Source organism: Sipha flava, unplaced genomic scaffold (genome assembly GCF_003268045.1).
Source record: "Sipha flava isolate LNK unplaced genomic scaffold, YSA_version1 35a_pilon_pilon, whole genome shotgun sequence".
NCBI lineage: Eukaryota > Metazoa > Arthropoda > Insecta > Hemiptera > Aphididae > Sipha > Sipha flava.
The window spans coordinates 1536847-1551191 of NW_020273058.1; the positions used below are offsets into that span (position 1 = coordinate 1536847).

At 30.5% G+C, this 14345-nt stretch overlaps 1 protein-coding gene across 1 annotated transcript in view; it reads left to right on the forward strand.

Moving 5' to 3' along the window:
• The window catches only part of LOC112687693 (organic cation transporter-like protein), a 20205-nt gene extending 6044 nt beyond the window's left edge, over positions 1-14161 (forward strand). The window contains exons 2-11 of the mRNA XM_025560556.1: positions 2238-2384; positions 2903-3131; positions 4569-4675; positions 4746-4900; positions 5184-5352; positions 5560-5722; positions 5846-5952; positions 9335-9549; positions 10053-10234; positions 13964-14161. Coding sequence (XP_025416341.1) covers positions 2238-2384; positions 2903-3131; positions 4569-4675; positions 4746-4900; positions 5184-5352; positions 5560-5722; positions 5846-5952; positions 9335-9549; positions 10053-10234; positions 13964-14110 — 1621 coding nt within the window. The 3' untranslated portion in view covers positions 14111-14161. The remainder of the gene's footprint in view (positions 1-2237; positions 2385-2902; positions 3132-4568; positions 4676-4745; positions 4901-5183; positions 5353-5559; positions 5723-5845; positions 5953-9334; positions 9550-10052; positions 10235-13963) is intronic.
• The last annotated feature ends 184 nt before the right edge of the window (positions 14162-14345 follow it).

The window sequence follows — 14345 nt, forward strand, 5'->3', positions numbered from 1 at the left end:
ACTATACATTTTTTTCAGATAACTAAGAAGCTAAATATGAAATTTTATAGTGCATATTTTTGCATATTTCGAAATAAAAGTGCTATTTTGCTTACGTTGTAATTCTATTATCCGTAGCCTTTAAAACATTTTTTCTTAATAATAATAAGTACCTAATTAGGTTTAATAGAATTAATTGTTTATATTTGTAATAGATTCATGTTAAGTAACTAATTCTTCTTCATATGGTATGTTATATATTATTGGAAAATTTCCAGATTTACAAAAACTAAGTACAACTATAACTATATAACTACAAAACTATATCCTATTATAGCTGCACTAAAGAATAAATATCTGATATTTGACGTGACAGCCGACAATATCACCTAATAATATTATAGCATAAAGTAATCATTATATTTGAGTATGAATAAGTAAGCGCCATGTACACGTATAATATAGTCAGCGACGGCGGCAATAATTATCTTCGATTATTATAGGTAATATTCGGATTTTAACATTTTATTTTTATATGAACATATTATAATAAGATTTCCAATAATTTGTTCACGACGTACGCGAAATCCATAAAATACTAATATAAGTAATTAGTTAATGTTTTGAAAAGCTAAGATTATAGAGTTATAGAACTAACTATACAAATATTAATGTATATTTAAAATTCGTCGAAATACCCGATTTCGTCAACAAATATTCTGACGCTTATAAAACATTTTTGCAAATTTCTAGATTTCGTTTTTTTCTAGAAAACAATTAGAATCTTATGTAAAGCTCTTTTTATTAATTTTCAAGCCTAAAGTATAAAATTTAAATGCCATTTTGTCAAAATCTTATATTCAAACTCTTTTATATATTTTTTTTAAGTATGGTAAATTTATTTGACATTGGCCATTTAGAGAGATATACTCATATAAGATAATTTGTATTAACTATTTAAGATTTTATGTTCAATCAAATTAATTTCATCGATATTTACGAAAAATCTACGAAAATATATATTTTTCAAAAACTTCAAACAAATTAGAATGTTTTTTGAAAACTAACTAACCATTCAGTAAAAATATTAATTTTCTACGGTTATTATATTTTGAGTTACGAGTACAATAAAAACAAAAAAATCGATCCTTCAAAAATCAGTGTGCCGTTAATATTAGGTAGATATCGTTTTTATGTAACTTTTTGTCAGTTTTTCGCAATTAATAAGAAAACTGTTTTCTATATAGGAATTTCGTAAAATTAAACCCTAAAATTACCAATTATACAACATTTCCAATAAGAAACCTTGAATGATTGGGATGATTCGATCACTCTTCTAGTCATAATCGTGTACATAAATTAAAATAAAACACACAACATTCCTCGTTTCACTTAGATTATAACATTTAAAACATTCTAACATTAATATTCTTCATTGTATACCTAAATTGTAAATACATGTAAATACGCACAATAAACAACGTGATTAATATAAATAACTAGCTGAATCATCCACCTCATCCGAGAGATATTATATTATTTTTAATAAGAACAAATACCATTTCAATGTAAAAAATAAAAGTAATAGATTAAAAAACGCATAATTGTTGTACATGATACAATGATATTTATTAGATTCTGAGAGAAATGAAGACTATATTAGTCTTATCATAAAAATGTTTTATTTTTTTTTTCTTGTCTGTTTACAAGATTTATACCAAGAGAATTGTTTCGATCATTTTAACTCTGTGAGGTATCTAATTAGTAATAATGTCTATTTGGTACTTCAGGGAAGAAATCATTTTTAAGTTTCTCAAAAATGTTAAGAATAATTGAGAATAACAAAGAAAAATATAAAAAAACTTAATTCTAGTTTTAAAATTGGCGTCTCCTATTATTTTGCCACGGAGGTAAATACGGCAAAAAAGCAATTCAAAAATAATGTGACTTTTATAAATTAAAAATATAGTTTTACTTGAATGAATTATAATTGTTTGGTATTTAGTTTTTTCTCTAGTTCTATTAAGTACAAATAATGTTCTTTAAGTCATCACTATTTTATTTATTTTTTAAGTTTTTGAATATTTGAATTTTACAATAAATAATTTCAAATAATTTTGTATATTTTAACATGAAAGAATAATAAACTAATAAGAGAAATAAATGAAATGTTATTATAAATCAAAAAAGCAAAATCAAAATTAATTTAAAATATTAACATGTTCAATAATTATATTAAAATATATTTTATATTACAGGTCAATAGACATCGACGAATTATTACTAGAGGTGGGCGAATTCGGAAAATATCAAAAATGTAATTTATTTTTACTGGGACTAGCGTTACTATTCACAGCTTCGTCTACCTTGGCATTTGTATTCACCACGGGAGATATGAATTATAGGTATTTTTATTTGTATATATATTATTAAAATTTAGTTATGTAAAGTAAAAATATGTAATTAAATCAATAAGAAATATAGGTAGTGCAATTTGATACAAATTATTCAAAATTACAAAATCCGAAGAGTACATTTTAATAAGAGTCATCATAGTATTTACTAAAGGCTAAAAAAAAATTTACAATATGCCCTTAGCTTAAAATCTCTTAGTATGTTTTGCAACAAACGAAACGAAATTTTTAAATAAATTTTTGCCTGAAAAAATTATATCAATTTTGATATTTGGATTGTATTCAATATTTAACAGTTAAATGTATAGTAATTACGAAGAACGATTTTAATAGTCATTCATGATATTACGATACCCGATATTTAAATACTATAAAACATATTCACAAATACAAAATTATTAAATTATTAAAAACGAGATATTTTAATTAATTTAAAATAAATAAAATATCTAAAAGTTAATATATACACTCGTAGACTGTAACAAGCACGAGATTTATTTTGTTTTCAGATGTTTGATTCCCGAATGCGATTCTGAGACAGAACAAACAACACCTATTTACTTGCCAGAATGGCTAAACCAGACGGTTCCGTTCCAAGGAAATGTTCCATCCAAATGCTTACGGTACACAAAATACAACTTGACCAATCACAGATGTGAAGGATTTAACAAATCATTAAGTACAGAATGTAACGAATTCGTTTTTGTACCTAATGGGGAAGAGACAATAGTTTCTGCGGTAAGTGAACCATCACCATGTCATCAAATTATTTTAGTTTTTAAAACAGTATAACATAATGTGTAAACGAGGAAGTAAGAGAAGATTGGAAATCACCATTACTGAAACATATATTATTGAAATATTTTAAATATTTTATGAAAAATGTTGATCGACTACTTTTTTTATCTCCCTAAATGATTAAGAAAAAAGTTAGAATAGTCGTTATCTGACATCTCCCTCAATAGTTGTCAGATAACGACTATTCATTATAACTATAAAAACAGTTTCTTTGACGATTTTTAAATAAGAATATTGGAATAAAAAAAATAAGGAGTTATATAGAGAAAAAAAGAATTCAAAGTGAGTTATGGTTATAACCACTTCCTGAAATGGATGTTAACGCTGTGCATAGTGACATGTTGTCAAAATATAACTGATGCCATAAATAATGTTTTATACATGTATATATTTATAAATATAATTGTACTATTAAGATGTCAGCCTATATTTAAATCCTATCTGCAGTAATTGTAATACTTACTTGGATCAAACCGAAATGACAAATTTTAAAAACAGTGCCTTCGAAATATTAGAAACCAAACTGGAATGAACTTTTAAATTATTAAGATTATTTTTGGTTCCAAAATAAAGCGCTTTTATAAAGTCATTAACCCAATGAGGATGCTAGATTTTTTCGAGTTTCCATTGTTCTTTTAATCGAATAGATGCGATGTTTCCGGCCAATTTTATTAATAAGTATAATATATATATAACAATATTATACATACATATTTGAATACGGTACACTATTATTTGGATTTCATTCATTTATTTTTCAATTTCTTCTGTTGAAATGTTATTATATTTAATATATACAAAAATACAAACGAACAACGACTTCGAACTAATTTATGAAAAATACGAGTAATTTTTTTTTCTCAAATATCTATTGTCATCTTATATTAAATCGTATTATAATTTAAACCAATACCATAGCAATCACTCATATAATCATATTTTATTTGCACCCGATTATAATCATTGATGTCCTGAAAGTCGATATAGTTAAAAAAAAAAAAAGTCAATCTATCCGCAAAAACATGCATGATGCGTCTTTATAGATGAAATTCAAACTTGAAATCTACGTATAAAAAATGATATTGATAAAATGTTGAGGTTGAAAAGTTTGAAACACAAATCAGAACAGTTAGGTTGGATTAGATAAAAATACATTTCACAACGATGTTCATCTGGTGTTGATAACACAACAGAAATAGTAACGTTATTGAAATATTTCCAACGTCACTTTACCAATCTTTTTTTCATTTATATGCACTAAGTCAGACATGTCACATGTGCACATGTCTTATAGATAATCATGCATAGGGCTTAATATATATAATTTCAATGTTCATCGATTTATCATGATTATTTCTGATTAATATGAAAAAACAGTTCAACATATTTTGCAAAAACAACAAATGGAAACTGACGATCGTGGGAACGCTGAACAACATTGGTCAGTTCATCTCATTACCAATATCTGGTTTCTTATCAGACAAGTGCGTAAAATTAATGACATAATTTAAAACCAAATTAATAAATTGAAACATATGTGCGTGTTGATATAAGGTATGGCAGGAAAAACATAATCATCATTGGCAATGTATTAGCGGCCACGTGCGGTATCCTACGTGGACTGTCGGTAAACTACGCCATGTTCTTGATGCTGGAATTTTTGGATGCTTTATTCTCCGGTGGAGTTTACAGCGCGACTTTCATAATGGGTAAGTAACTCGTGTAACGTTCCGCAACACTACGATCATATTGACGTTTAAAATATGGTGTATGCACCCGAATTCCCGTGGTATGTGTAAATGATCTTACGACTATATTATATCTACTTGCATAATGCACTGCAATACGTTTACGCAAATTGCAGGTACCTACAGTATCGTAAGTACTGACCGGTAACATTTTTGAAACGGTATTAATTTGTTTTGATTATTTTTTACAAAACTCTATTTCTCTAAAACGCCTAGGACTAAACCGACATTCTGTCACGTGCAGGTCTCGGCTTAGTCGGTGGAAAACACAGGGTGTTCGCTAGTTCGGTTTTGAGCGGTTTCTACCCAGTCGGTGAGGCGCTGGTCGGACTACTGTTCTGGTACCTACGCGAATGGAGAAAATTCTTGATATTCATGAATTTGCCGGGATTGGGTTTCGCGTTGGCGTACACGTAAGTTTTCGCCTACAACTCCATTACAATACCTACACAAATATTTACATCGAATAATATATACATCATATACATCATCAACTGCACACTGTATTGTACCGTCTATCAATTATTGCGACATTCGTGATACAAATACAACTATACTGTACAATGTACCTACAACACGTGTCACTATAGCGCGTAACGATGTGGCGTGTTTGCGCGCAGAATTATTCCAGAGTCCGTCCGGTGGATGATTGCTGCGGGAAAAATAGACGAAGCCATACATGAACTGAAAAACATCGCCCGGATAAACAATAAAAAACTGTCCGACGAAACTTTGAAAATGCTAGAAGCATATAAGAACGCAAACGACAAGGAGATCGAAAAGGTAAATGCAAATAACATACACGTACCAACATACCGTAACAATAAATATTAAATTATGTTGCTGTTTCTTTAAAACTTGACGTAACTGAGTAAGTTTTGATTATTATTACATTATTATTATCAGATAGAAGCCTCGCAGAGCTCAATCAGTTGTCCTAAATCGGTAGCATTTAAACGGGCCATGGGTTCTAGACGTATACTACTACGCGTTTTCAACTGTTCGTATTGCTGGTAAAGTATAAAATATTTTAGAACTTACATTTTATATATACACTAGATGAACCGACAAACATTGTTTTGTCATATAAATTATTTCTAAAGAATATTTTGCTAGAAAAAAATAACTTATTTAATATAGGTGGGTATATGGTGTGTATAGTATATGATATATGGTAGATAATATAGGATGTGGTATATAAGTGAAAGAGGTATGGAGTGCTGTGAACGGTGACGAAATATAAAAATGAAAAAATATCAAACATTTATTTTTTCAATAATTTATTAAAATTAATACTTTATTTTATATATATCGCTAATTATGACAATATTAGGAAAAATCAATATTAATTCAACAAAGTGTATAATATTTTTTGTTATCCCATCTTTTGCCAACCCAAACAAATTAAATGGTTCGAGAGCACGTCATGTATAATTGTCCGTGTGAAAAATATGATGTGCTCAAATCTAAGCCACAGACAGACATTGTTTGGTCTTGAGACTTATTGATAATCATTGCAAATACCAATCTAATTGGAAATTGAAGGCTTTTAATTTGTATTGGCACATCTGTGGGTATAATAGGAATTCGCGGTAATAATATATTTTCACCTCAGAATTTTAGGCTTCGATAACATTTTTCATTTTTTTTTTTAATGACAAATCGCGTGCCGTTGCACAACCGTGGAGGGTTCAAATTACAAAGAAAAATAACCGGAGATCCAACCTTTCAGTTGTAAATTATGCGGTGGCTTACCTGGTAAATCTAATGAGTTAAAAACTGTTGGATAGTTTACAGCTCCAGTAACATTGCAAATTGTATCAATAGATTTGTATAACACTAATTCTCTTGGTAATAAATATTGTATCTTGAGATTCAATTCGTAGACGTCCATATTTTTTGCTGTTAAAATTGCTCTTTCTGCCAGCCACTCATGATTTGTGTATTGTCTGTGTACATTGGGAAATATCTGGTCAATGAGAGCATCTTGCGAATCAATGATTGTGCAAAAATCGGTCGGTAATTTTATGCATCCGGTTTCATCTGTAGTAACATTCCCATCACCGATATCTAACAATTGTTTTGAGAATCTTCCGCGCTTAGCTTTTTTTGATTGAATCTCAAGTATCGTAATCGTTCGTTCACTATCTTTACGTACATGTCGACCATGAATTTTTGACAAAGCTCATGATATCGTAGAATAACTTTGTCCTGATCACGTCTAATCATCAACCGATATGCGTAATAATTCTTCGAACTAACATTCTTGTTTGTTTTGGCACCTGTTGCGGGATCTTGTTCAATATTTATGTAATACCCGTCATTTAATACCAAAAATAAAATTAATAGTTTTTAAATAGCTTTTAATAGTTTTTTAATAGTTTTATTTAATAATTCAATTTCAATTAAGCAGTTATCGATCGGGTCAAAAAATTATTAAATTAAATTATGATTTATTAAACAATAGCACTTTTCCAAAATTTTTCGTAAAAACCTTCTCCTGGCAATTACGAACAATTAAAAAAAATTTGAGCCAAATCGGCTCAGCCGTTCTAATTGATGAAATGTTGTACATTCTTGACTCCATTTTTATATATACGAGGTGTGTAAATAAAGTAATGAGACTGATAGCGTAGCTAGTTATCTGGAAGCACTAATGGCTTTCCGATTGAAAATGTTTGTAGATAAACATGTAATGAACCTTCAGTACGAGTTTGAACTTCGTATTGTCACGTGTTGGTCTATGGCGATTATATTCGTAAACCAGTTTTTTTTAGTACGTTCTAATAATGGGTGACGACAATTTTGAGCAACGATGTGCTATCCGATTTTGTCTTAAACTTGGTCACAGTGCGACAGAAACTTTTCAAAAGCTTCAACAAGCTTATGGAGAAAGTGTGCTTTCAGGGGCCCAGGTTTTTAGGTGGTTTAAAGTATTTTCAGAAGGCAGAGAGTTGATTGAAGATGAACCTCGCAGTGGAAGACCTTCAACTGCAAAAAATGATGAAAACATCATCAGAGTTCGAGAACTTGTCCGATCCGATCGTCGATTGACGGTCAGAATAATTGGAGAACAGTTGGAATTATCTCACACCACCGTTCATCAAATTTTGACCATTGATTTGGAAATGAGAAAAATCTGCGCAAAAATGGTTCCGAAAATTTTGTCACAAGACCAAAAGGACAACAGGAGGGACAGGTGTCTCGATTTCTTGGAACAGATTGAAAATGACCATTCTTTCTTAGAACGTGCCATTACTGGAGACGAGTCTTGGATTTTCGAGTACGACCCAGAAACAAAGCGCCAGAACCAAGAATGGCACACATTAGCTTCACCGAGACAAAAAAAAGGAAGAATGAGCAAGTCAAAAATCAAAACGATGATAATTTGCTTCTTTGATAGCCAGGGAATGGTTCGCAAGGAGTTTGTACCTCAAGGCCAAACAGTCAACCAATACTTTTATAAAGAAGTTCTCGAAAGACTTCGAAAAAGGGTCATTCGGGTGAGACCAAACATCAAAAACACCTGGGTGCTGCATCATGACAATGCACCTTGTCACACAGCCATTTCAATTAACCAATTTTTGGCAACCAAAAATATTCCCATGGCCCCTCAACCCCCCTATTCACCTGACTTGAGTCCTTGTGACTTTTTTCTGTTTCCAAGAATAAAAATTCACCTTAAAGGACAACATTTTGGGACACTAGAAAATATTAAAATATCTGTGACCGACCAACTGAAAGCTATTCCAATAACTGAGTTCCAGAACTGCTACGAACAATGAAAATATCGACTCCAGCGCTGTGTGAATTCTCAGGGCAATTACTTTGAAGGAGATAATATAAAATAGTCACTTTAATTCAATAAAAAAATTATAAAAAATTAATCTCATTACTTTATTTACACACCTCGTATATATACAGTCAGTAGTAGTAGTTATGATTTTTTTTATACATTTTTCAACTTGCCCCGCTTTCAAAAGATTTTACCTCTGGCGCGGTACATTATCTCTTCTCAGCCGTAAACGCGAATACCGTTCACTAAATACGTGTGAAATCACGAGTGAAACAATAAGCTACGGTGATCCGGTAATTGAGCGTCAACTTTCAGAGCGTAAGACTGCGGGTTCTCAAACCCTATAGTGTCACATATATTCGTATTTTCACTCAACATTTTCACACCTATGACACCCCCATGTCATCAACGTAGGTTTGTGTCATCTCGATAAATAATCTCATTGTCCATCACTGTCCATTGCGATTCGCCGCATAAATATTATGTATGTGCAATACATATGTATAAATATATATTGATTAAAACAATATATTATGCATATATAATAATATTAAACTCCTACCCGTAAGTAAATTGTATTTTGTACATGGTTTATACAGGATGGTGAATACGTTCGTATATTACGGATTGTCGATGAGTGCTGGTTCCATAGTGGGTAATCGGTATGGAAACTTCATTCTCTGCAGCCTCGTCGAAATCCCAGCGTTGTTTTTGGTCATCAAGATTCTGAATACATACGGCCGGAGAGAGTCACAATGCGTCACGCTCCTACTGTGCAGCGTACTATGTTTTTTGCTTGCGGTCATTCCATCACGTTAGTCAACATTCTAATACAACTGTAAAGTTTTTAAAAAAATAAGCAAATATTATATTTAGCATTAAACATAAGCATGAACACCATTTAAACTGAAATGTATAAATAAAATTGATATCGAAATCCTAAGAATTAAAATCGAATTGAATTTTTTTTTTTGTTATTTAGGTATTTATTTCTTTTAAAACAGTTTATGAAATCGATAAATAAATTTGTAAAACTGATAGGTATACAAATTAAAAGTATTTATTTCGGTTTCCTGTAATTATGCGGTTGATAAATACACTGCTCTGTAAAACGAGAAATATTAGAACCTATAATGGAATAAATATCAACTAGTTGATATTAAATACCAATACTTAGTCCCTGCCGGATAAAATTTTTGATAGTGTTTTGGAAAAATGTTACTGCATTTATATTAACTATAATTTATTACATTAAGTACGGCAAGTGAATTACTGTAATGACTATAATATATACGTGTAATAAAATATTTTTTTTAGATGCGGTTGCCATTAACGTGTCGTTGTACTTGATTGGAAAATTCGCTATAACTGTTTCGTTTGTGATATTGTACATGTACACTGCCGAAATGTTTCCCACGGAAATCCGACATTCACTACTTGGTATATGTTCCATGTTTGGTAGATTTGGTTCGATGTTGGCACCACAAATACCCTTATTAGTATGTATTATGTAATTATTTCATATAAGTGTATTTTTTCGACTTGATGAAATAAAGGTATTGTCACTGTGTCAGAGACATGACAATGGTAAACACCAATACAGACAGTGGCGAACTGAAACATATGGTGTCTGAGGCGTGAAATAATATTGAAGGCTAATCAATGTTTTAGGAGTTCAAAAGAAAAGACTGTGAGCTTATAAAAATATCTATATATAGATATTTTTATAAATTAATAATTATATTATATACATATGTATTTACTTTATTCAGATCTTTTGCATGGTTATGGGATTTTGATACATTAGACCAGAAGTATTAAAATATACTGCAGAAGTAAACACATAAAAGTCATACACTGATAATAATAAATAATATAACAATAAAAAAGTACAAGCCGATTTATTAAAAACAAATAAATCTAATAAAATACACACGTATACACTTAGTAAAGATTAGTTGTGATTAAAAAATAAAAATTATTCATTCACTTTTTATTTTTATTGTTTTTATTATTTTGTTTATATTATTTTTATTAATCTGACGAATCTGTCTCCAGCTCTTCAATAAAGTTATGAAGACTTTTGATAAGTATAAAAATATTTGGTAGAGGGGTGAGAGCGCTAGAAATGATTCTTGGCACCGAGCGCTGAATATGCTAGGCACGGCACTGCACTTGACAATAACAACAACTACGGCTACGCGCTAAGATATTCAGTTGGATTAAAAGCGTACAGTTAACCTACATATGTATCGTCTTATCTGCACAATTCATTGACATTTAACTGTCACAGTTTCATCAATCGGTATTTTCAAATATCAGACATTTTTCACGGCACACCGGTTGAGGACCACTGGTTTAGTGCGTTAACCCAAGCCACGAATATTTCTATCGAATAAGTGTTGTTTAAAGTATAACATATATTTTAAAAGGAACTACAATTTCTTCTTCTTCTTCTTCGGTAAACTAGCCCACGAGGAATCCTAACCTAACCTGGGGGGCCAAGGGTATCTGCCCCCCAAAATGTTTTCAATATTTTACAACTGTTTAAAATAATTATTTATTTTTAATACCAACAAAAATATTTTCAGTCAAAAATGGCTTAAGCTCCAATTAATCATTGACTGTTTTTAGTTTTATATCATAATATCATATGAAAATATGATATTAATTTTAATAAAAGAAGATTAAATTTTTTTCTGTCTTATTTTTAATCAATATCAAAAGTTAAAACCTAAATTCAATACAATTACAATATACATGTTTAGGACCCACCGAAAAACATTTCTAGATACGACCTTGACTAAGACCATCCCGGCATACATCCTTTCCTTCGATTTTCTCCATCTAATGCCTGTATCCTCCAGTCTACACCTCCACCTAACAGTGGCGTCGATCCCTATATCCAAGTATGGCGACTGCCATAGTGAATTATGTGGTGGGTGGGTACTGGATGCTGGGTAGGTGACACATACCTTGGTACCCACAGCCCAATGTGTAAAATGTATTATGAAAGTATTAAACTATTTAATATTCAACATAACTACATAAAAAAGGTCGCGATTCCTGTTTCTTTTCAGTATACGTGGAGGCTGGTTAGACATTTTTTGAATTAAGGGGTTGATATTTATTGGTAGTTTTATGTAATAAAATTTATAATGGCGTTTTGAAAGTTCATTTACTATTTCTATTTGTAAGTCATCATGTAAAGCTTGATTTGTTATATACCAGGGTGTACCAGTGATGGTATGAAGGGTTATATTTTGAAATGACTGAATAGGGCGAATGTTTGATGGTTTGGCTGGCCCCCAAATTTGGATACCATAGGACCATAGTGGTCTTATAACGGTTTTATACAAAAGTATTTTTATTTTAAGTTTGAGTTTGGATTTTAGAAGAGGTCGAAAAAGGTGGAGTCTACTATTCGCCATTTTTCTTTTGTTTTTGAGGGCCCCATTTTAGACGCTTGTCAAGTAAAATGCCGAAATATGTGGTTTCATCACTTACAGGAATATTTACATTGTTTAATTTTATTAAGGGATTAATACAATGGCGAAGGATAAAGGTAACTTAAGTTGACTTGCTCTCGTTTATTTTAATCAACCAGTTTTTGCATCAGGCTTCAATTAAGCTTGTGTGATATTGCAGGTTGTGAGCAACTGTAAAAATATCATCGTTTGTGGACAATTAGGCTGTGTCATCGACAAAGGTGGCTAATAGTGTGTTAGAGGTTTGAAGGATATCAGCAGAATAAATGTTATGGAGGTCAGATGCTAAATCGCTACTTTGGGGGACAGTGGGTAGTCCAATCTGTCCAGTCCTCGGCTGAAACTTTTTCACTATGGCATATTTACTCAATATTTTTAATGACTTTATTGCGATTTACTATGGTGATAGGAGAAACTGGCTTATTAATTGTTGGTTCGGAAATATTTTTAGCGATAGTAATTAGTAGGTAATTAGAAAGAATCATAATGATGTAGATAAGAAACGGTAGACGGTTGTACCACAGAATAAATTAAATCAAAATGGTCACTTCTAAATGTAAACAAAATTCAGCCACCATATTTTTGGAATAGGTACTAATTTCTTATCACACTAAAAGTGATAACATTTATTCTGTAATTGTTTTGAAAACATTGATGTGCACGTGCTTCATAGTTCATTGTATTAACTCAATGAATTATGTGTATTAAACCTTGTTAATTTCTAAATAAATAATTCTCGTTACATATAGTAACTATTTTATAATGTTGTTATCATTGATATCAAGTGATCAACATGAGTTTTAAGTATTTAGTAATAATTTATACTAAAGTTTCAGATAATATTATAACCATAAAAAATTGAGCAATTAATTTATGCCTCCCCCAAAATGTTTCACAGATATTCCACTGACGTATGAGTAGGTTTGGCTACGTCAATCATGCTCAGCCCATAGCAATCTTTTGTTCTTTATTGTTTCGAGTATATTGGATTTATGGAAAATCGTTTCTAATTTATCGTTTTTTCTTATTCTCCGTTCACCACTTAGCATTTCCTTTACTGGTCCAAAAATCCTTCGCAGTATTTTTCTTTCCAAAATTAAGAGTTTAAAATCTAAAATAAACTACATACGGCAGTAAAAATATCATTTAACTACGGCTGATTAATAACACACTAATAAGGATATTACATGGTTGACATATAAACATATGCCAGGTATGCAGATGCAGTTTGCTGTACAACACATTAACTCCGTGAAAAATTACGCCTATTTCCCAATCTCGGTTATCAACAGATAAAATTACAATTAAATTGACAGTCAAGATTTCTGAGAACAATTTCTTGCTAATTTTTCCGTGAAAACTCTCTTACACAAGTCTGTTATATGACATAATATGATAAAAATATCAAACTTTATAATAGTACGTAAATCTAATTCTTACGCAAGAAACGAAATATTAAATATAAACGATTTATGTAATATTGTTTACTATAATTCAAGAGGTATCGTCGTCTATTATCTGTTTTCAAGATTACGACTCTGAAAACATTGTGTATGATATAGGTATATTTGACTATAAATATATAAATAATATATATATATATAATATATAAACTTCTATTGTTTCGCATTATTGAAATCAAACAGGAAACAAAGAACTTCTTTGATATTTTGCTGTTTAAATAATTAATTTTTTATAAAAACGTTTTGATTAACTCGTTACTTTTATCTTGTTTTTTAGGCTATTTATTTCGGTGAAAGAGCACCGTTAATCGTTTTCGGCGGAACTGCTTTCCTGTCCGGAGTATTGGCGCTTTTGTTTCCCGAAACATTTAACAAAAAAATGCCAGATACCGTTTTGGAAGCCGAAAACATTGGGAAAACTTAAAATGTAATTTGATTGCAACAATATACTTTTGTACCTACATACCATTGAGAATTGCTTATTCCATTAATAGAAGAAGTATCATAAGAAATAAAGAATACAAATCTAACTTATTTACATATTATCTAGGGAAATAATATTATATTATTATAAGATACTGATATTTTCAAATTAGGTTAATCAATTTTTTTAAATTAGACGTTGATAAAACGTATCGACGGTGTTTATAATTTATATA